This window comes from Meles meles, chromosome 12 (genome assembly GCF_922984935.1).
Source record: "Meles meles chromosome 12, mMelMel3.1 paternal haplotype, whole genome shotgun sequence".
Classification (NCBI taxonomy): Eukaryota; Metazoa; Chordata; class Mammalia; order Carnivora; family Mustelidae; genus Meles; species Meles meles.
This window is the reverse complement of record NC_060077.1, coordinates 6,933,781-6,956,173: the sequence shown is the minus strand read 5'-3', so window position 1 is coordinate 6,956,173 and position 22,393 is coordinate 6,933,781. Positions and strand designations below refer to the sequence as shown.

The 22,393-nt window shown below is 44.0% G+C and overlaps 1 protein-coding gene across 1 annotated transcript in view; it reads left to right on the top strand.

The window, feature by feature from the left end:
- FBXW8 (F-box and WD repeat domain containing 8) overlaps positions 1–22,393 on the top strand; it is a 126,074-nt gene that overhangs the window by 6,630 nt on the left and 97,051 nt on the right. The window contains exon 2 of the mRNA XM_046024388.1: positions 8,951–9,055. Within this exon, the coding sequence (XP_045880344.1) occupies positions 8,951–9,055 (105 nt within the window). The remainder of the gene's footprint in view (positions 1–8,950; positions 9,056–22,393) is intronic.

The following is a 22,393-nucleotide window of genomic DNA, read 5'->3' as shown; positions in this document are numbered from 1 at the left end:
GCTCTCAGAAACCCACGGTCCTGCCTCTTAACTGAAAGGATGACATTAATGGAAGCACAATAGCTCCTAGTTAGGAATCTAGGCTCTGGAGTCAGGCAGACTTAATTTTAAATTTGAGACCCTGCTTAACTAGCTGTTTGACCTTGGGCAAGTGAATTTATCCTACCTTACTCATCAAATGAGGATGATGCTAATGTCTGTCTTGAAATAAAGCATGGAATGTTCCTAGCACAAAGCCTGGCATACAGTAAGCAGCCAATAAATTAAAACTGGTCGGATTCTTATTAGTATTGCAGAGAGTTCACTATACTCACTTCCTCTTTGCTAAGACTTATCACTGAAAAGCCCCTTGCTCCCCTACTCCTGGGATTGGGAGTCTCTGGAGGACAGGGTCTCCTGTCTTTCTCCTGCACTCCTACTGTAGCATTCCGTGCAGTAGGGGCCCCACCCACATGTGTGGAGTTGAGACAGGCGGAATTACTGCTCTCAACAGCAGTGTTATAAGTGGCTCCATGGTTGTTACAACTCCTGACAACATTCAGACGTCCTTCCAGTTAGGATTTGGGTTTTCAGGACTGATAAAGTTTTATTAGTGCTGACTAATATGCACTGTACACTATATCAGTATTTAATTTGTCGGAACCTACATTTGTGCTGTCAACAGGGCCAATTTGATGGCATAGCTTTCTTCTAAGTTAGAAACGAGTGATGAAACTTGCTCATATGAACTACGGAAAACGGAGTAAAATGTGAGCTCATGAACTGGTTTAGCTGGGCTAACTTCCCTTCCTCTTTGCTGTTCTCTGCCTTCTTTTCATTTTTTCCTGTAATGAATTAGCAGCTCTCTACTTAGGCACCTTTTGAAATGCTGTGTATACCACGACACTTGTAACTTAAGCCACCATCACTTTGTTGGAAGGTTCTGCTGGTTGAAGCAGCTTGGGCTTCATTCATTTCACAAATATTGATTAAATGACTTCTTAGTGGCAAGCACTGTTCTAGGCACAGAGGATACAGCAGCGAACTAAACAATAAAGAGCCGTGCCCTTACAGAACTAACATTTTGGAGAGCGATAGACCATGAACAAGTAATTGTCAGGTAATGGTCTGGAGAAAAATAAGGCTGGTGGAAGGGATGGAGTGTGTATGTGTCAGGTGAGAGGCTATAATTTTAAATAGTGCTGTTTGAGAAGGTCTTCATGGAAGGAGATGAGGGAGCAAGTATGCAGACATCTGGGGAAGGGGGTTCTAGGCAGAGAACAGCAAATGTGCTGATTCCGTGCTGTCCAGGGCTTGGGGGCCTTTGTGACTGATGTGATTTAAAATTCTTAATTCTTTTTAAACAAGCCCCCCAATTTTGTTTTACACGGGACTCCACAAATTATATAGCTGATCCTAATGGTAGGAATGTGGAGTGTTTAGGACCCTTGGTGTGAAAGGGTCATACCCACTCTGGTCCAGGCTTCTGACTCAGGAGCACCTCCTTCACCTGACATCCCTCCTTCCCAGGTCCTTAAACTCTGATCCATTTAAACTAAAAGGGACTTCAAAGGCAGAGGGCCAGGCTCTTCTGCTTCACACCAGCGTCTTTCACTGCCACACCCAGCACTCACTCCCAGTCCTTTAGATTGGTGTTTTCTGCCTCCATTCCTTGCCAGAGTGCCCAGTGCAGTCCTACCAGTAGGTGGTGAATGAGAACGGTTCTTGAAATTGGAAAGCCTGGTTTTTAAAAAATTTTTTAATTAACAGATAATGTATTATTAATTAGTGTACCAGGGGTACAGGTCTGTGAATCGCCAGGTTCACACACTTCACAGCACTCACCGTAGCACATACCCTCCCCAATGTCCATAACCCCACCACCCTCTCTCTACCCACCTCCCCCAGGACACCCTCTGTTTTGTGAGATTAAGAGTCTCTTATGGTTTGTCTCCCTCCCGATCCCATCTTGTTTTATTTATTCTTTTCCTACCCCCCAGACCCCCCATGTTGCATCTCCATATCCTCATATCAGGGAGATCATATGATAGTTGTCTTTCTCCAATTGACTTATTTCGCTCAGCATAATACCCTCTAGTTCCATCCACGTCGTCGCAAATGGCAAGATTTCATTTCTTTTGATGGCTGCATAGTATTCCGTTGTATATATATACCACATCTTCTTTATCCACTCATCTGTTGATGGACATCTAGGTTCTTTCCATGGTTTGGCTATTGTGGACATTGCTGCTATAAATATTCGGGAGCACGTGCCCCTTCGGATCACTGCATTTGTATCTTTAGGGTAAATACCCAGTAGTGCCATTGCTGGGTCACAGGGTAACTCTATTTTCAACTTTTTGAGGAACCTCCATGCTGTTTTCCAGAGTGGCTGCACCACCTTGCATTTCCACCTGAAAAGCCTGTTTTAAAAACAAAAGGTGAGGCCTAGGTGGCTCAGTGGGTTAAGCATCTGCCTTTGGCTCAGGTCATGATCTCAGGGTCCTGGGATTGAGTACTGCATGGGGGAGCCTGCTCTGCCTCCCAGTCTCCAAGCCTGTGCTCCCTCTTTCTTTCTGACTAGTAAACAGATATACTCTTTTAAAAAAATCCCATGCACATTTAGTGTGCATCTGCTGTGTGCAAGGCACTGTGCTGGTTAGATTGTGTAGTGTGATATCATCCATGCAGGCAATCAACAGAAACTAAAAACTTCTTGCTTGTTCTCATCACAAGGCACAGGGATTAGGTTAAATGGGAAGAGATAACTTGGCTTTTTGTGGACTGTTTTAGAGCTTAACCACTCTTCATAGCATTGCCTCTCTGCAGAAATGATTTCCAAGTTCTAAATACCTGACTTACAAATGAACTTCGGAATACATTAGGGAACCATGTATGTTGCGTTTTGTAGTCTCCCGTCTTCATGCTGTTTTAGATGGCAATGACTTATCTCTAGAAAAGATTTTCGCTCGAGTGTAGACATAATTTCTTTTTTTTTTTTAAAGATTTTATTTATTTATTTGACAGACAGAGATCACAAGTAGGCAGAGAGGCAGGCAGAGAGAGAGAGGAGGAAGCAGGCTCCCTGCCAAGCAGAGAGCCCGACTTGGGGCTCGATCCCAGGACCCTGGGACCATGACCCAAGCCGAAGGCAGAGGCCCTAGCCCGCTGAGCCACCCAGGCGCCCCTAGACATAATTTCTTACACATTTTCCAACAGCACCTCTTCTCCCCATGGGATCTGGAATGGCCCTGATTTCAGATCGTGTTTTGAACACAGAACACCTTATTTAAAAAATGTTTTGTGTTTTTGGTTTGTTTTTTTTTTGGTGTGTGTGAAATATCACTTACTGTAAAAATACTTAGGGAATTCAGAAGAAAAAAATTCTTGTAATGCCTTTGGTCAGAGGCTGAGCTGTTAACGTTTTGGTGTTCTTCTGTCATCCTTTTTTTTAAAGAGTTTTTTTTTTTTTATTTGACAGAGATCACAAGTAGGCAGAGAGGCAGAGAGAGAGAGGAAGCAGGCTCCTCGCCGAGCAGAGACCCCCGATGCGGGGCTCGATCCCAGGACCCTGGGATCACACCCCGAGCTGAAGGCAGAGGCTTTAACCCACTCAGCCACCCAGGTGCCCCTTCTGTCATCTTTTTAAAAAATACCTGTTTTGAGATGAATTTGGGATTGTGAATGAATTCATATTTATCTTGAGTATTTCAGACCCCGCCCCCATCAACCAATTTTTTTCCTCAAGATCCTTTTGAAACTGGAATTCTTTCTGATTGAGATTGTGTGGGTCTGCTCTGCTCCGCTTTTGTAGTATGTAGAGAAAATTGAGATAAATTCCTTTACTGAATGGTCTCCTTTGAGCCAGATTTAGCAGAAATACTGTTGCATGTCTATTGTATGTTCGAGGTACCTTTCTCGGTTTCTTAAAACACCACCTAGAGAGAGCTTTCATGTTCCCTTTGCCCTGGAGATGTACATTGGAAACAAACCTTGAGGCCGTTTCTTCACTTTTCACTGATTTGGCTCTTAGTAATTATCCCTTCTTCTACTAAACAAGAGAAGACAGATTAAATTTCTAACAGTAAGGCACAAAACCAATCCATTTACAGAATTAGTCTTACATTAGCACATAGGAGTACAAATCAGCCTCCCTGGGGATGGATCCATTTGCAATTTCTTTTAGCATTTTTGGAGTAAGTCCAGCAGACTTTGGGAAAATCTAGTATTCACTGACTTTGAATTAACAAAGTAACATGACCTCTTTGTGGGGTTTGTGTGGTGTTTTTTGTTGTTGTTGGTTTTGGGTTTTTTGGAGTTTTTTTTTTTTTTTTTGGCCTCTTTTCTTAATTCACCTATGATTTAGGGTTGTGGTTCTCCGTTTCTAGTGTGCCTGAAGATCCCTGAGGAAGAGATGCTTGAGCCCCACCCCTGGAAATTAACAGGCAATTGGGGACTTTTTTTTTTTTAAACCCCACAGATAGTCTTGATATATAATATGGGACAAGAGCCCCCATCGTGGTAAAGAATTATACTGAAAAATGAAAAGCCAGGTAGTATTTTATCAAAATGGTGTTTCTCCTCACCTTTGAAGCCATGTTAATACTTTAATGTCTTGGTTTTCCGTAGCATTATTAGCCAGTCTCACAATTCTTGGGCTATAAAATTGGTGCAAAGTGATTCTCTAAACATAGTCTTACTGATATTTTTGTAGTGTGACCAGGTTTTCCTATGTTACTGTTTCCAGTGTCTTTAGTTTCCTTTTTTCATTCTTGGAATTTGTTTCTGAATTGTCCACCTCTCCATTTCCATGTCTTTAAATCCTTAGAAATCAAAACTGGTTCATGTAGCCTGGAACTTTTCAGATGGCTGTGTGCTTCAGAGTGGCCTGGGTGGAAGTCCGATAGCATCCTTTAGATGATAAGGTACTTCTCCGCACACTTGCGGCAGGTAATATTGTTTACTTCTATTTATGAGCTGTGGGAAGGGCCAGAGGGGAGTGCTCAAGCCCCGCTGTTAGCATGTGCGTGGTTACTGGGCTAGCACCTCTGTCCAGGATGTGGCTCCTTGTCAAATCCTGGGTACCTGTAGAAGAATTACATTTCCACCCCAGGGTTAAGTATGCTCATAACGCTCTATTTTTTATAAGGTATTTCTCAAGTGATCCATTACTAATAACGAAGTGAAGTTTTTGAGTGACTTATTTAACTTTGACTCTACTTTGTTCTGTCTCTTGGTTTAATAATGTAATTCTAACATCATTCCACCTCCTTGAGTGGAGGAAAGGGAAGTAGGTTAGCTAGAGCTAGACTCCTGTGTCCAGAGTTGCACATCAGAATCTTTGGGAATGTGTTGAATATAGGACTGTCTTGTATCACATCTCTTGCTTCAGGAAATCGGGTTGGATTTTTCATGAAACAGACTCTGGGATGAAGCTTTGCCTGCAAGTGGTTTAGCAGGTTGGCCTTCCCGAGAAGTCCTGAGTTGAGGCACAGGGGACAAGCCTTTGTACCTAGGTATTGACTAGTCACTGGATGCAGGCTGCCCTCCAGTGGGGGATGTGACTTTGGATGAGGCAGTTTGTTTGACCAAGGTAGTGTTTAGGAAGGGGTGAGCCCATCAGCCAAGAGCAGGCCGCATTCTGAGCATTGGGGTGGTGAGTGTCGTGGACCCAGAGGGGGACTCTGAGTGATCCACTGCAGCATCTACTGTAGGAACCAGTGATCAGAAGTCCTGCCGAAGAGATTCCAAGTGTGCACCATGAAACTTCAGCCTTCGGTTTCCTGACCTTGTGGGTCTACATAGGTCTAAAGATGTGGACCTTCCGTTATCACATTGGGTTCTTTTTTTCCCTGCCACTCCCCAACCACTGGTAGCAACCGGAAAGGTCATTTACAGGAGTCTGGAACTTGATTTGTTAGGGATCGACAATCATTTTGGAGGTTAGATGTAATTCGAAGGGCATAATGATTTGAAAATTTGGCTTTGTAAGGTTGGTATTTACATAATTCAATGCTTTGAAACCATTGTCCCCCCAAACTGAAAAATTCTCAAGACTCATCACAACTGGTACATTAACAATGAGACCAGCATGGCATTTGAGATCATTTGTTGGTATGGGGACCATAACACCCCTGACCGGTCATTTGCACCCTGGTGGCTGCCTCCTTTTCCTTCGCTGTGCACTAGAGCAATCCTTTTTTAGTTGTTATCATGGTATGGTGTCTTAAATTTGCTGATTCTCTTTGAACGGTTCTCTCAAAAAAGATCTATGGTCTGGACATTCCCACCGTTCAGACTCCTGAGTGACTTTGCCTCCACCGTGCCATCCCCTCTCTGCTGTTGCCAGCTGCCCGCTTCTTATGGTAGGACAGAGGGAGACGAAACTCTCCGTGTAAACAAGCTGGGAGAGGAGTCACCTGGAATGTGGACCTAATCAACAAATATTTGTTGAAGGGGAAAAAGGGAGCCAAAGTGCCACTCTAGGAAAGAATACAGCAGTATCGATCAGTTATTGTGTGCTTTGCCCTGGTACTTGCCCCATACCCTTTCCGTGTATTTCATTTTATTCTTGTAACTGCCCTATGAGTAGGTACGCTCTCTCTGTTACAGATGAGGAAGCTGAGGTCCAGAGGTATTTAGCCTGGTCACAGGGCTAGTCAGGTGGCAGAACAGGATTATCCGTCTGCATCTTTGCTCTGAACCTCCATCCCAGAGGTCAGGGTGGTTGGGATCAAAGAGGGTGGTGGCAGGGCTGTGGTTCTGCTGGGGTAGAGGCACTGTGTTCCAGGTTGAGAACAGAGAATCTGCCGTCTGAATGGGCAAAAGAAGGAAGGCTGCTGCCACCACAAGTCTGGTGATTTTTCTACACCAGAGTAACTAAAAATAAAGGTGATTTCTCTTGCTTTGTTATAGTAGTCCCGTCCAGAAACCAGTTAATAGTCCTAAAGCGGGGACTGATGGAAGAAAGCAGTGCCTGCTGTCTCTAACAGTATAGCAGCTAGATCTGAGTTCACTTCGCACGAGTGCAAGCTTTTCTTTGCCTTTATGCTGCTTGTATGAGGAGAAGGAACGTTCTTCTCTTATTTCTCTACCAAGTGGGTAAAGTAGGCTTCTCCACCTCAACACAGTAAAATAATCCAAAAGAGAAAGCAGAAGGAAGTCCAAGGTCACAAATGATAGTCTGGTATTGTGTGTGGCTTTCCTCAGCTGGTGGTGGGTGACACCCCTCTCCCCTCACCTTGGTTGTGTTAAGGAGTCTCAGGTTATATCTGGGTCAAGTAAGAAAGTGCTGCCTCTTTTCCTCCATGAATGAAGCTAATTAGTTGTAAGAAGTGACCTAGCCTGACATTAGACTAAGACTGTCCATTATTTTTTTTGGGCAGGGACCCCTTTGCCTTCTGATTATACTTACAGATTTTTTTTGCCCTCCACCCCCTGCCATGACCAACATTTCTTTGCCGATTTAACATTCTGTACTGTCTTTGCCCGCAGAGAACTGTCAACTCTTGCTCTTTTTCCCTCCAGAGATCCCTTTTGGCTCTCATACTGAGCCTCGCGCTGCTTTTGCAAAGTTGAATACATCTCCTTCTTATGCCTTGCCTTATCTTCTTAGCTCTGAGACTCCTAGATGAATAGAAAAATGATTCCAGAAAAATCTTTACCCTGAATCTTGGTAGGTAATAAATCAGTGCTCACACTCCCTTAAGAATGCTGAGACTAGGGGGTCCTGGGTGGCTCAGTGGGTTAAGCCTCTGCCTTCGGCTCAGGTCATGATCTCAGGGTCCTGGGATCGAGCCCCACATTGGCTTTTCTGCTCCGCAGGAAGCCTACTTCTCACTTCTCTCTCTACCTGCCTCTCTGCCTACTTGTGATCTCTCTGTCAAATAAATAAATAAAATCTTTTTTAAAAAAGAATGCTGAGACTATTTTCAATTTTCAGACTGCAGCCTTGTGGTATAGGACTGTTGTATTTGAGTGGTGAATTAATAATTTGCTTGCAACCTGTAAGTCACTGATGTCAGCCAAAGCTTATTAAAAATGAATTTTATTGAGGAAGTTCCATGGAGACAAAGAGCCTGCTTTCCCTAACTTTGCAGGAATCCATGCAAAAGGGAGCTTTAGCAGGTGGATTTGGGAACAGAGGGGCACATATACACACTTGGCTTTCTTTCTGCTTTGCACTCCTGTTTCTTTGTGCAGCCAGGATCGTCATGACAGCCTTATCTCTCCAATAAATCCTGTTACCTCATCCCTAATTGCTTATCCAAAGGCAGGCGAGCTCTAATTTCTCCACATTAATAAATGACACCGAAGAAGAACTGCTTTGTTTGCACTGGCTCACTCAGGTTAACCAGTGTGGGCCCCCGAGTGCATCAGGAAACCGTGTGTTTCTGCAGTGGCCAAGGGGAGGTGGTGCTCACCTCATTCGAAACCAACGTTTCGTTTGTTTACTTCTTGCTCATCTTCATCGCCATGTTCTTTTCCTGATGAAAACACTTTAGTGACCTAGGTCAGCATTTCTCTGGCTGGGGGGGCTCACTGACCTCCCAGGCTGAGTGTAGGACGAGTTGCCCTGGGGGAACCAATGGCCCTCTGACTTCAAGGCTCACTTTCTTGGCTGCCCACCACTCAGCTTTCCTCAAAGGCCAAGAAGCTTTCCGCAGCCTTTGCGCTGCTTCCTGTGGCATACCCCAGATTGTGGTCTGGCGCCCCTGCTGCTCTTCGAAATGTTATGGGAAACAGTCTTGTGGATTTTCTGAGTGGATGTGAGGAGGGTGGGCTTGTGGCAGGGAGAGTTCGGAGTGGCTCTCGGGTTCTGTGACTGCTCGGAGGAGTAGTGAGAGTGCGGGGCTCCCCCTGGGACAACAGCACCTCTCTCTTTGCCATCTACGAATATCTGTTGCCCTTTGAAGGAGCATTTTCATACCTCCGAATTGTAAACTTACTTCCCTTTTCTCTTTATCCTCAGAATGAAATGGATGATGTGCCCTTCTTTGATATCCAACTGCCTTATGAACTGGCGATCAACATATTTCAGTATCTGGACAGGAAAGAACTAGGAAGGTGTGCACAGGTAAGTGATTAGTAAACTAACATTCCAGATTTCCTTCCACTTGTAACGCAAGAGTAGGCAGCTCTTGGGTAGCAGAGATGGACTTGTCAGAATTGCAAAGTTTAAAGAATTAATGAAGTGGATGGCAACTTTCCTTGAGGGAAAGCAACTTTGAACTGGAAGGATTGGGTTCCAGCACCACTTGCTGTTTATCTTCGTGTGGCCATCTGTTCAAGAGCTCTGTTCTCCCTGCCGTCTGAGTTACGGTCGCCCTGTGGCTGAGAGCTCTGCTCGGCCTTTATAGAGCTAGCCTGAGCTGCTGATGTCCTCAGCATAAATGCAAAGATGCCAGCCCTTGGTTAAATCGAACCAGTCGTTAGGTGGGGAGCTGAGGGTCAACCTGGGGACAAAACAGTGAAGTCATGTATTACGCGTATTGTCCAAATGACCCTTTAAAGACTAGAATTCCACTCTGTGGGGTGCGAGGCACGTGAGAACAGACACCCCCCGAGGGAATTGCAGATCTGTGTTCCCCATCTACTGCTTGTTCTGGGGCATATGCCCATGGGGCAGCATGGTGGCACATACCGTCCAGGCCACACTTGACCGTGTACGTGTATCACAGGAGATCTTGATAAAATGCAAATTTGGACTCAGGAGGTCTGGGGTACGGCCTGATATTCTGCATTTCTAACCAGGTAATACCTGTGTGGCTTTGACCACACTTTGAGAGGCAAGGGTTTATCCCATTAAATTAAGTCTCTTGTTCACTTCTTTTTGGTAAAGAGTATAATCGGTGAAGTGTATAATTTCTCATAAGTTGAATGTATGATTGCTGACCTTTTGGTTTTCATGGACACCTGTATTCCCCAGAGGAGACTAGAGTATTCATTGTCTTTAACTCCTGAAGACTTAATTTGTCTAGTGGCTCCCATTTCCTATCCCTGGATTCCAGACTGCCTTTTACACAATTGTCTACATCCTTAAAGGAAAGGGATCACTAAAATGGAGTGGTACCAGAACTGTGTACTAAAATTCTGGGGGGCCTGACTGGCTCAGTCAGAGAAGCCTGCAACTCTTGATCTTGGGGTTGTGAGTTTCGGTATAGAGATTACTCAAAAAATAAATATAAAAAATTTGTTAAAAATGTGGGGTGCCTGGGTGGCTTAGTGGGTTAAAGCCTCTGCCTTCGGCTCAGGTCATGATCCCAGGGTCCTGGGATCGAGCCCCGTGTTGGGCTCTCTGCTCAGCAGGGAGCCTGCTTCCTCCTCTCTTCTCTGCCTGCCTCTCTGCCTACTTCTGATCTCTGTCTGCCAAATAAATAAATAAAAATCTTTAAAAGAAATTTTTTTTTTTAATGTGAAGTTAAAAAGATTAAGGCAGTTTGAGAGGTACAAACTGCAGCCAAATGTAGACTCTAGAGCTTGCTACCTCTGGCAGTTCAATGAAGTCACACAAAATACAGGACAATTTTTAAAAGTTTCTGGTTTTATATTATATGAAACAGTTTGCTTAATCAAAATTTTCTGCCTAGATAGGAATTTGAAAGAGCTTTTAGTATTTTTTTTTTTTTTTATTTTATTTATTTGATGGAGGAAGCATAAGCAGGGGAAGCAACAGGGAGCCCGACACAGGGCTTGGTCCCAGAACCCTGGGATCATGACCTGAGCCAAAAGCAGACGCTTAACCGACTGAGCCACCCAGGTGCCCCAAGTTTTTAGTATTCTTGATTGCCACAGTATTAAGTGGGGGTGTTAGCAAGTATTTTTTTTTTTTTAAAGATTTTATTTATTTATTTGACAGAGAGAGAGATCACAAGTAGGCAGAGAGGCAGGCAGAGAGAGAGGAGGAAGCAGGCTCCCTGCAGAGCAGAGAGCCCGATGCGGGGCTCGATCCCAGGACCCTGAGATCATGACCCGAGCCGAAGGCAGCGGCTCAATCCACTGAGCCACCCAGGCGCCCCTAGCAAGTATTTTTTAATGCAGTCTGGATTCTTCAGGAAATAATGGAAAAAATTATTCTAAGGCTAAAATTCACTAAATAAAAATGTACTGAAATGTAAACCGTGCTCAGAGCCTATCAAGTGCATTAAGCAAGAGTACCTATATTGTCTTCTTCTTTCCCTTGGAAATTGGATTTGTTCTATTCTAACTTTACACTTTGGCCCTGTTCCCAAGAGTCGAAAACAAGGGTATAGCTAAATGAGTCCAACTCCTGGATTTCAGCCTGATGCTGTTAGCCGGAGACTTGGAACGGGGTCTAATAGCTAGCTGCTTTCCACAAAGTCAGCATTAGATGATAAAATCTTCATTCTTGATAGGGAGCTGCTGTTTAAGGAATCCTTTCTTTTAACACTGCTTTTTGCTCTCCTGCTTTGTAGAGGACCATGTGGCTTTCACATCTGCTGCTGATTTTCTCATCCAAAGAGTTTATCAGTGAAAGATAGGATCTAGTGGAAGAAGAGATCCCCCTTTTGGTACAAGGGGGCTGCATTTCAGGATAGATTGGTCATGCTGGTGAGATTATTCTGCAGGTGTGAACGGTTTAATTTGCAACACAGTGGTCCAATTGTCCACCAGAATTTTTCCCTCTTTGGCCAGTTGGATTTGTTTTTTGTTTTTCATTTCAGCCTAATTTTTAGAGGCACATATAAGCATGAAAATATTCTTAAACAGAACCCCTAAGGTGGCTCTGATCTATGAAGCCAGGATTTTTTTTTTTTTTTTTTTTTTAATAGTGCCTTTGCGTGAAGAAGACAATGGATGGCTGGTAATGCTTAGAATTGGCTTTGTTTTTTCAAGCCTTAAAATACAAGCACCACGTAATAAAAATCAGTAGCATTTTCATTTGTTTCTTGTGGTGTTTTTACTTTTGAAACCGGGGAAAAAGTCCTTCTGTTGAGTGAAATGTCCTGCTGCTGTATGATTTGATTTTTAGAGGGGGCTTGCTCTGTCTGTCCCTCTGTCTCTCTCTTCTCTTTTAATCAAGCCGCCTTGGGATTTTAGTGAAATTGGGCCAGTTATAGTAGAATTGGCACCATGAACTATATGTGTGCCCTGGAGAAAACTTGTTTGCTTAGATCTTTATGCCAAATTGGTAACTGACTAACAGTAAGGAACCTGGATTGGGAAGGACTTCTTGAGATTTAATTATGCCACAAAGTATGCTGGAGAAGTGATTTTACTCTTTGTCTCCTTTCTGCATCCCTTTGTTTTCTGCTTTGTAGGCTTTAAGCTTTCAGAACTGAAGTCCCACTGCATTTGTTTGTGGTCCTTGTGTACTTCTGATGCTGACCTTCCTAGCTCCTTGCTATCGATAGTTGTCTCTTGCAGGATTTAGTGTCCCTGTGGGAGTGTTTCATGCTCAAATGTCTTAAAAACAATGTGGCTTTTAGTAAGCAAAGTTATGCATTGGGCGATTCATTGAATAGCTTTATCATTTTGCTACTTATATTTTTATGGTTTTTTTGTGTGTGTACGCCCACAGAATTCCTGGTGCTCTAAAAGACAACGTTTTTAAGCAGATAACAATTACAAAATTGTTGTTCAAAATTACAATTTTTTTTAAATTGGAAGAGTAAGTCTGCTGTTATATTACAATAGGAATTGTAATTCTGAGAAGTAATGGTTTTAGGATTTACTAAGAGTAATTTTTAAAACTTTAAAAAATAATTATAAATTCATGGGTAGTTGCAAAAAAGATAGTCTGGAGAGGTCCTGTGTTCTCTTCTCCCGGTTCTCTCATTTGGCAATATCTTGGATACAGAGAGTATCAAAGCCAGGAAACCGACATTATTAGTACAGTCCATAGAGCTTAACTCTGATTTCGTCAGCTTTATGAACACTTATTTTGAGTGTATTTAGTTCTGCCCAGTTTTACCACAGGTGTGGATTTATATGGCCACACAGTGAAAATACACATTTATCACAAGGATCTTTTGTTGCTCCCTCTTATGGGCCGGCCATCTCTGCCCCCACCCCATCCCTAGGCCCTCACAATCACCAGTCTGTTTTCATCTCTATCATTTTGTCTTATTTTAATTTTCATTTGTTTCACATTTTATGTCTGTTTCCTAAAGTATAACTTTAGAAATCTAGCTGTATAGGTAACAATGTCACATTTTTCAAGTAAGAAGTAGAAAAATGTGCGTAAAGGAAGCAATGAAGAAAAAGGGGGTAGAGCTGGAGGTTAAAAACTTAAGATGTATGGTAAAATTGACAAACAAGGGGTAGGTGTTACCAAAATAAATCTGGAACCAAAGCCCACTATATTAGATTATGATATTTTTTATTTGTTTGATTTTTTTTTTTTTTTTTTTAAGTAGGCTCCATTTGTGTAGAGCCCAATGCAGGGCTTGAAATCACAACCCTGAGCTTAAGACCTGAGCTTGAATCAGAAATCAGATTCAACTGGGCCACCCAGGCACCCCAATATTTCAAGTTTTTAAGTAGGCTCTACATCCAACATGGAATACAAACCCATGATCCTGAGATCAAGGGTCACTCGCTGTACCCACTGAGCCACCCGGGTGCCTCTGATAGCTCAGGTTTGTTTTTTTGTTTTTTGTTTTTTTAAGATTTTATTTATTTGACAGAGAGAGATCACAAGTAGACAGAGAGGCAGGCAGAGAGAGAGAGGGGGAAGCAGGCTCGCTGCTGAGCAGAAAGCCCGATGCGGGACTCGATCCCAGGACCCTGAGATCATGACCTGAGCCGAAGGCAGCGGCTTAACCCACTGAGCCACCCAGGCGCCCCGATAGCTCAGGTTTTAAGGAAAATGTGATCTTATGATCTCCAAATAGGAGCAAGTAAAATCTGAGGTTTTATTTAGCTGAAGATCTTCATGAAGTCTTTAAAGTTGGAAATCTCTAGCCAGGTGCTGCTGGAATGACACCCCCCATCCCCCCCCGCCCCCCCGCCAGTAGCCGACCTAACTCTGAAAAGGTAACTGCTGGCTGGGTTCCTTTCATTCTCTCTCTGCTTTGCCATCTGACTCCATCTTCAAGGGAAACATGTGCCTGCTTGGGACTCAGGCATCCTCAGAGGTTTCTTTTTAATTCACCAGCTTGTCATGGCTGCCTCCTTTAAAGGAGGGTGCGCCTGGGTGGTGCAGTCAGGTAAGTGTCTGGCTCTTGGTTTGGGCTCAGGTCAGGATCTCAGGATCATGAGATTGAGCCCCACACTGGGTTCCGCTCCTGGTGGCGAGTCTGCTTGAGACTCTCTCTCTGCCTCTCCCTCTGGCCCTCCTGCTCATGTGCTGTTGGTTGCTCGCATGCATGTGCGCTCTCTCCGATAAATGAATAGATCTTTTTAAAAACCGTAAAAATGGAGTGACGAAAGCAGCCACTCTGGGAGAAATGATGGGGAGCTAGCTGAGAGAAGAATGGCAGATCCTCAATAATTACTTGAACTGAGTCCTGGGGATGTGAGGTTGTTTACACTGCTGGCTTCATTTTTTGTGTGCTTGAAGTGGTCTATCATTAAAAAGTTTACAAGAAGGAAAAACAGCAAGAAGTAGTATTTAATAAGAAAGTCTGAGCCTTTTGAGGGCAGTAGATGCAAGAAGCTGAACAGTGAAAAGCATTGCAGTTTAAGTGTTGAATTTTTAAAAGTTGGACTTTTCCACCTCATTCAGCTGTTCACAGGGCCTGCTGTGTGCCGTGCACGAGTCTGGAACAGTGCAGCAGAGAACAGAACAGAAACTCCCCTCTCAGAGCTTACTCTCTATGCAGGAAGCACCCAGTTAAGCAGAGTGTGTTTCAGATGGTAGAGAGTGCTGTGGAGAAACTCTAAGCCCACAGAGGTGATGTGGAAGACTTCACAGAGAGGGTGACCTTTGGGCAAACACCTAAAGAGGGAAGAATGAAGCTACCCAGGTCTTTGGCAGAGGCGAGTAGGAAGCGGAGAGGCCTAGAGGCGGAGCGCACCTGTTACACGTGAGAAATAGCAGGAAGGTCAGAGTGCCTAGGATGTGGTAGGTGGAATAATGCCTCCTACCCAGGAGGTCCATGCCCTAGTCCTCAGAACCTGTGCATGTGTTACCTCTCACGGTAATGGGCCTTTGCAGATGTGAGCAAGTTAAGGACCTTGAGATGGGGTGGTTATCATGGATGATCCAAGTGTCTCCATGTAATTCCAGAGCTCCTTATGAGAGGGAGGCTGGAGGTCAAAGCTAAGATGCTGTGTTGCTGGCTTTGAAAATGGAGGAAGAGGTTACAAAGTCAAGGAATGTAATGTGGCCTCCAGAGGCTAGAAAGGAGATGGAAACAGGTTTTTCCCTGAAGCCTCCAGAAGGAATGCAGCCCTGCCACCTGTACTTTGGTTTTTTAGACTTCTGGTCTCCAGAACCATAAAAAAATACACTTATATTGTTCTTAGCCACTAAATTTGTGGTAATTTGTTAGAGCTTCAATGAAAAACCAATATAGGTGAGGGTATAAAGAACAGATGGGGAGAAAAGGAAGAAGAAATAGTTAAAATGGGAAAAGGCACTCAAATCCATTAAAAGAACCTGAACTTTTATTCTAAAAGAGGTTGGAAGCCATTCAAGTGTTTTGAGCTGAGAAGTGACAAGGTCTGATTTACCTTTTTTTTTTTTTTTTTGGTTAAAGATTTTATTTATTTATTTGACAGACAGAGATCACAAGTAGGCAGAGAGGCAGGCAGAGAGAGAGGAGGAAGCAGGCTCCCCGTGGAGCAGAGAGCGCGATGTGGGGCTCGATCCCAGGACCCTGTGATCATGACCTGGGCCAAAGACAGAGGCTTTAACCCACTGAGCCACCCATGTGCCCCTGATTTAGCTTTTAAGAGGGATCATTTTTGGCTGCTATGTGGAGACTAGAGCGAAGGGGGACAAGGATGCAGTAGGGAGACCAGTGAGAAAGCTACTGAACTAATCCAGACAAGAAGATGGTGGCTTGGAGTGCATTGAACCGAGTCAGGACTGCTGATGGGGCTGGGTATAGGGAGAGAAAGAGGAGTCAGCTGGGACTCCAGGGTACTGGGCTTGAACAACTAGGCCAATGAAATTGTTGTTACTGACAAGGGAAGACGGATGAGAAAGTTTGGGGGGAAGATCAGTAGTGGGACGTGAGGCTAGAGAAATTTGGAAACTAGCAGCACAACATTTGTATGTATATATTATTATAGATTTATTTCTGAGGGGAGAGGGAATGTATGTATGTATTTTTATAGATTTATTTCTGAGGGGAGAGGCAGAGGGAGAGAGGATCTTAAAAAGACTCCTTGCTGAGCACGGATCCTGATGTGGGGCTTGATCTCACGACCCTGAGATCATGACCTAAGCTGAAATCAAGAGCCAAGAGCTAGACACTTAACTGAGCCACCCAGGTGCCCCACATCATTGGTTTAATTTAAAGCCAGGAAACTGGATGAGGTCATTAGGGAAGTGAGTGTAGATGGAGGGGGATTTAGGATTTGAGCTCTGTCACACCATGGTGGTTAGAGGCCAAGGTGAGGGGTTGGAGAAGGTGTTCCCTGTGATGTGGGAAGAAACCCAGAGCACATGGTCCCCTGGAACCAAGGGATAACCTTTTCGAGGAGGAAAAAGTGACCAGCGGTATTAAGTGTCACCTTTAGTCAAATAGGACTGAGAAATGACCGCGAGGTTTAGCAACTTGGAGATCACTGGTGACCTTGACCAGAATCCATGGCATAGTGGGGGCGAAAGTGATCAGGCTCGAGAGTGAATGGGGAGAAAGGCAATAAGGAAATCGAGCTAATGGGTGTATGTGGAACTGTCTGTACATGGTATGTCCTCACAAAATAGACTTGATTTGTGAACATGTAACCAGAACAATGAGTGTTTCCCTCTGTTGTGGGCCTCACTGGTAACCCTAATCCAGACAGAGTTAATAAAGCTAGTTTTGGAGCCAAGGGCTTTTTTTTTTTTTTTTTTTTTAATGCTGCAATTCACAGTGGTGCTATAAAGCAAAATGCTGGAGACACTTTTATTAGCAAATTCTCACAGCTGAGGCTCACTCAGTGGGGCTCTTACTGGGTAGGGCCATTCCAATCCTAGTGTATTAAAGAAAGACCATTAGGCCTTTGGAAAATTCAAACTTATAAACTTGCTAGATTTAATATAATATAAGAAATCAAAACTATTATCTTTCCTTTCAGTGAGACGCTTTTAAAATTGTGAAAATTTATCTAGGTCTTGTTTCTTGTTTTTTTTTTTCTCTCAGGATTAAAAGACATTCTTAGAGCCTGTCACTCTTGTGCCCCTTTAAAAGAATGGGAGAGCAAAGGCACCCTCCCTTTACAGTTTGCCAAAGAAATTGTTGGCACATTTCTGCGTTTAATATCTAATTGTAGGTACAGTCCTGATCCCTTTTTGGAAGTAATTCTCACCTCTAGCTTTTCTGAATCCCTCAAAGAGATGATTGTTTGTTATCCAGGGTTTTAAACTTTATCCTGAATATTGCTTTCCACAGAATAATCCTTGTGATCTAGGGGTTAGCAGTGGGAATGATGCACCAAAACATCAACTTTTTGTTCTCCGTTTTTCATCCCGTAACCCTGCTATACAAATTTCAGATCATGTTATTTAAAGTGACTTGGCATTTTCTTTGAAGCTAATAGAAAAATCTATTTTCTGCTTCCAGTGTTCTCAAGGTCTAATCTATCTGGGACTTCTTGAAAGTCCCACTGAAAAGTGCCTCCGTTTTACATGGCTGAGGACTGTATGGTTTAGTACATCTCCTGAAAACTCATCCAGAATGTTTAATTTAATTGGGATCTTCTAGTTTGTAGTCACTGAGCATTGGATTTGGATTTTCTTAGAATGCTGCTGCTGACTGTAGCTAATTTTTTTTTTAAGATTTTATTTATTTGACAGACAGAGATCACAAGCAGGCAGAGAGGCAGGCAGAGAAAGTGGGGTGGGGGAGGGAAGCAGACTCCCTGCTGTAATTTTTAGACTCCCGCATTAAAGATACTGTCCTGTACTTGGGGTGGGGCTTGTAGTGGGCTACCAGCCTGTATTTCCCTGCCCCGAGGGAAAAGGGGTCACGCACAAGGTATTTGGCAGGCAGAGGAGGATTGCTGGTCTACGTGTCCAGCTCTTCACCCGCTCCCCGATAGGCCACGTGGATGTTCTTTCAGGTCGCGTCTGCAGAGCACTAAGGCTTTTGAGACCATCCTTAGGAAGTTCAGGAGCCAAATAAGTTTGGGTAATGCAGTGTCTCCTGTCCTTCTGAGAGATCAACACCTGGCCATCTATAAAAGGTCTCAGAACTTCTTCAGCGAATAACTCTGCTTGGTTTTTTTAAAACCAGTGTTCCCCAAATTCATCTGACCATGGAATCCTTTTTTTAATATGACTTATTAGCCCCCTGAGGAGTAGTTGTTCTACTGAGCATGCTTTGGGAAGTGCCGGTCTGTGCAATAATGCCTACCAGTTATATGATCTCGTAGCTACTCTGAGTCTTTCATCCAGTTAACATTTCATAGTTTTGTTTTTTTTTTTTTTAGAGAGAGATCACAAGTAGGCAGAGAGGCAGGCAGAGAGAGAGGGGAGAAGCAGGCTTCCTGCTGAGCAGAGAGCCCGATGCGGGGCTCGATCCCAGGACCCTGAGATCATGACCTGAGCCGAAGGCAGAGGCTTAACCCACTGAGCCACCCAGGCGCCCCCATTTCATAGTTTTTATAAAATTTTACATTTCATGATGTTTACCAAAAAGGCTCTTGGCATCCCAAGATCAGAGTGAGCTGCCCCGGGTTTGGTGAGCACTTTCTGCACTTGAGGACCCTTGTGTTCGCCCTTCTCTGATACTTTAACCCTCACTTTCGGAGGACTGGTAGGGAAGTGCTCTGCTCTGAAACTGAGTTGTGCCTGGCTCCATCACAGCTGATGTGGGTCTGTTCCTGTGTGCGCTTGATGACTGCCTAGTTCTCAGACTCGCTCTGGCATGGGCAGATGGACAGACACCACTCATGTCCAGGGCAGGCTCAGCTGCGGCCCAAACATGCCAAAAATCAAACGGTGGTGTCTGTCTAGTCCAAACCAGAGCTCCAGTGTTCCTGAGTCGTTATCCCATTCTTTCTTGCCTGACCACTTGTGATCAGATGAGGGTTTGTTTCCTTGATGCCGTTATGCCTCAGATGGAGAAGTGTGGGATGACAGTGTGGTTAAGTGGGTTTGTAACTGATGCTGTGGCCATGCCCGGGGTGGGCTACTTAATGGATCCATGTCAGCTGAAGGGGGTGGCTGCAGGGAGGGCTCTAGTGGTTTGCCATGGGCTCTGTCCTCAGCCCCATCCTGGTTAACTTTTTTTTTTTAAATTAAGAGGTAAAGGCCCACAGACCATATTTTGCAGATGACTTATCCATGGGAGAAGTAGCTAATGCAACAGATGACAGAATTGGGGTTTAAAGATGCTCTAGAATGTGGGGGTGGATGCAGAGAGCCGGGGTTTAAAATGGGACTTAAAATTAGATTAAAAAAACTAATATAGTAGAAGTAAGAAGTGGGGACTTTATTTAGCTGCAGTTCGTGTTTAAAAAAAAAAAAAAAAACTAGAGGGGCGCCTGGGTGGCTCAGTGGGTTAAAGCCTCTGCCTTCAGCTCAGGTCATGGTCCTGGGATCGAGCCCTGCATCCCGCTCTCTGCTCAGCAAGGAGCCTGCTTCCTCCTCTCTCTGCCTGCCTCTCTGCCTACTTGTAATCTCTGTCAAATAAATAAATAAAATCTTTAAGAAAAAAAAACAACACTAAAGAATGGGGGCACCTGGGTGTCTCAGTTTTTTGGCTCAGGTCATGATCTCATGGTTGTGAGACCAAGCCCTGTGTGGAGCTCCATGCTAAGCGTGGAACCTGCTTAAAATTCTCTCTCTGCCCTTCCCCTTTTCTCTCTCTCTCTCTCTCAATCCCTCCCTCTCCCCCCAAAAACAAACAAACAAACAAACAAAACAACTCTGAAGAATGATGGACACCAAATTCAGGTTACCCCAACGGCAGGGGAGAGGGTACAGACCTAGAGATGCACAGGGGTTCAAACTTATTAGTAATATCTTATTAAATGGGTGACAAGGCCATGCATGTCTACAGTATTTTTGTTTGCCTTAAGTGTTTTATAAACTGTAGAAGCTTTGGTGGATTGTTAATTAAGCTGCCATGGTAGGGTATTTACAACAATTGAAGCAGCAAATTAGCGTCTGATAAAATTTTTCTGTTCATGGCACCTAAGCCTGCATTTGGAGTGTTGTTTTGTGCTGGGTATCACATTTGAAGAGGGACACTGTATGTGCACAAGTATTAAGGTATGTTCAGAGATAGGGGTATGGGAACTAGTCTAGTCCTAGGACAGTTAGTTGAGGGAAATGGTGATATTTAGGCCTGTGAAATGACTAAGGAGAATTAGGACAGTGTCTTCTTGAGAAGACACCTTCTTGAGAAGCTGTCAGGTGGAGGAAGGAATAGAGATTTCTTGAGAAAGGCAAAATTAGGGCCGTGGGCAGAATCCCTTTACTAACCAAAGGGAGGAAGCCCTTTCTAACAGCCAGATGGCTTTGCAGTGGATCAGACTGATTTGGAAGGTCAGCTCAGCTCTCTGCAGAAGCCGCTTACCAACCAGGGCTGCTAGGAGTCGCCCTCCTGTTATGGGAACTGCTCCTGGTTGATCTCCAAGACCCTTCTTACTTCTTCAGTTTCTAAACCATTGAAGACTTGAGCCTGAGTGACACCTTCAGCATGACAGGGTGGCACTTTGGTTCAGCAAAGTGATGGAAGCCTTGCACTTCTTTGTGCTACCTGCCCTGACTTCTGAAGCTGGGGCTGCCACGCACAGTGTCCATGCCTGCCGGGAAGATGACTCTGCTGATGTGATGGCTTGTTGCACCTGGAGCTCGCATGCCCGCAGGAAGTCAGAATTTTCCTGTGCCATTAGAATGTTCTGTGGGTCAGTATTGCTTTGACATACTTTTAGTTGAGTAAGGTATTGTAATAATAATTGTTCTTAGTATACTTTGCTTGAGATGGAAAATCAGAAATTTTGACACTGAAACCATCTGAATTCTTGGGTTCTAATTTTTACTTCCCAAAAGCTAACCTCTTTCTGCTGCCATGGAGCAAGTGGAAATCCATTCTAGATTTAATAGAAGTTATTTTTAAAAACACAAGGAAGGTAATGGATTCCTCAAAATAATTGGAGCAGCAACACTTGTGAGCTAGTTGGGGAGGTGGGGAGTGGCAGACAGGATCCAAGCAGACTCCCCACTGAGCAGGGAGCCCGATGCAGGGTGCAATCTCACAACCCTGAGACCATGACCTGAGCCGAAATCAAGAGTCGGGTGCCTAACTGACTGAGCCACTCGGGTGGCCCTGGAGCAGCATGATTTTATAATGAATTTGTGCCTCCTGGAGTGTTGTCAGTGTGATTTGTAGTAGTGTGCGACCTATGGGTAAACAATTATGTTTGCAGGGTCCTTTTCTTGAGCTCTTTGAGATGCACAACCACTCTGCTGCTGGTGGGGTATGATGATTCACTTTTTAAGGGTGAGAAAAACTACGTTCCGAAAGTTATAGACTTTGGTGTTGTGATGGACATTTCAGGATGTCTAATTGCTCCCCACCAGTGAGGAGGAAAGAGGCCCAAGAAATCGGTACAGAGAAGCTTAGTGACTTTGTCATTATACTATACCACAGCTAACTAGTGAAAGACTGGACAATAGAATCTGAGGTCTTGGGTTTTGTTTCTTTCAGTTACAAGTGTAACTGGTTTTTTTAATTTAATTTTTATTTTATTTTTAAAAATATTTTATTTATTAGAGTGTGCACAATAGAGAGTGAGAGAAAGAAAGCAGGAACAGGGGCACAGGGAGAAGCAGACTCCCTGCTGAGTAGAGAGCACAGGTGGTAGAGCGAGAGAAGCAGGCTACCTATTGAGCGGAGAGCCCAATGCAGGTCTTGATCCCAGGGATCATGGGGGGTGATCGTGGGGGATCCCTGGGATCATGACCTGAACTAAAGGCAGATGCTTAACTGACTAAGCCACCCAGGCTCTCTGTAACTGGTTTTCTATTATACCACCCTGCTTCTTGGATAATGCAGGTGATCTTGAAGCGTGTTCCTAAAAACTTGATCAGATATGTATCCATATCACTTTAGGTTTCCTTGGGGACATTATATAAAGGCACTCCACTTTGAACTCTTTTGTACAGTACAGATTTATTTTGAATATAAAGAACTCTTTAATTTTACATTGTTTGTTAATCTTTGAGAACTGCATGTGGTTCTGGTCCTTCATCCTAGCACTGGGATATCACCTTGATGTTTGTATGTTCAGCTGACCCTGTATTTGAGACAGATTGTATGTGGTCATGAAGTATAACCGTTTTTGT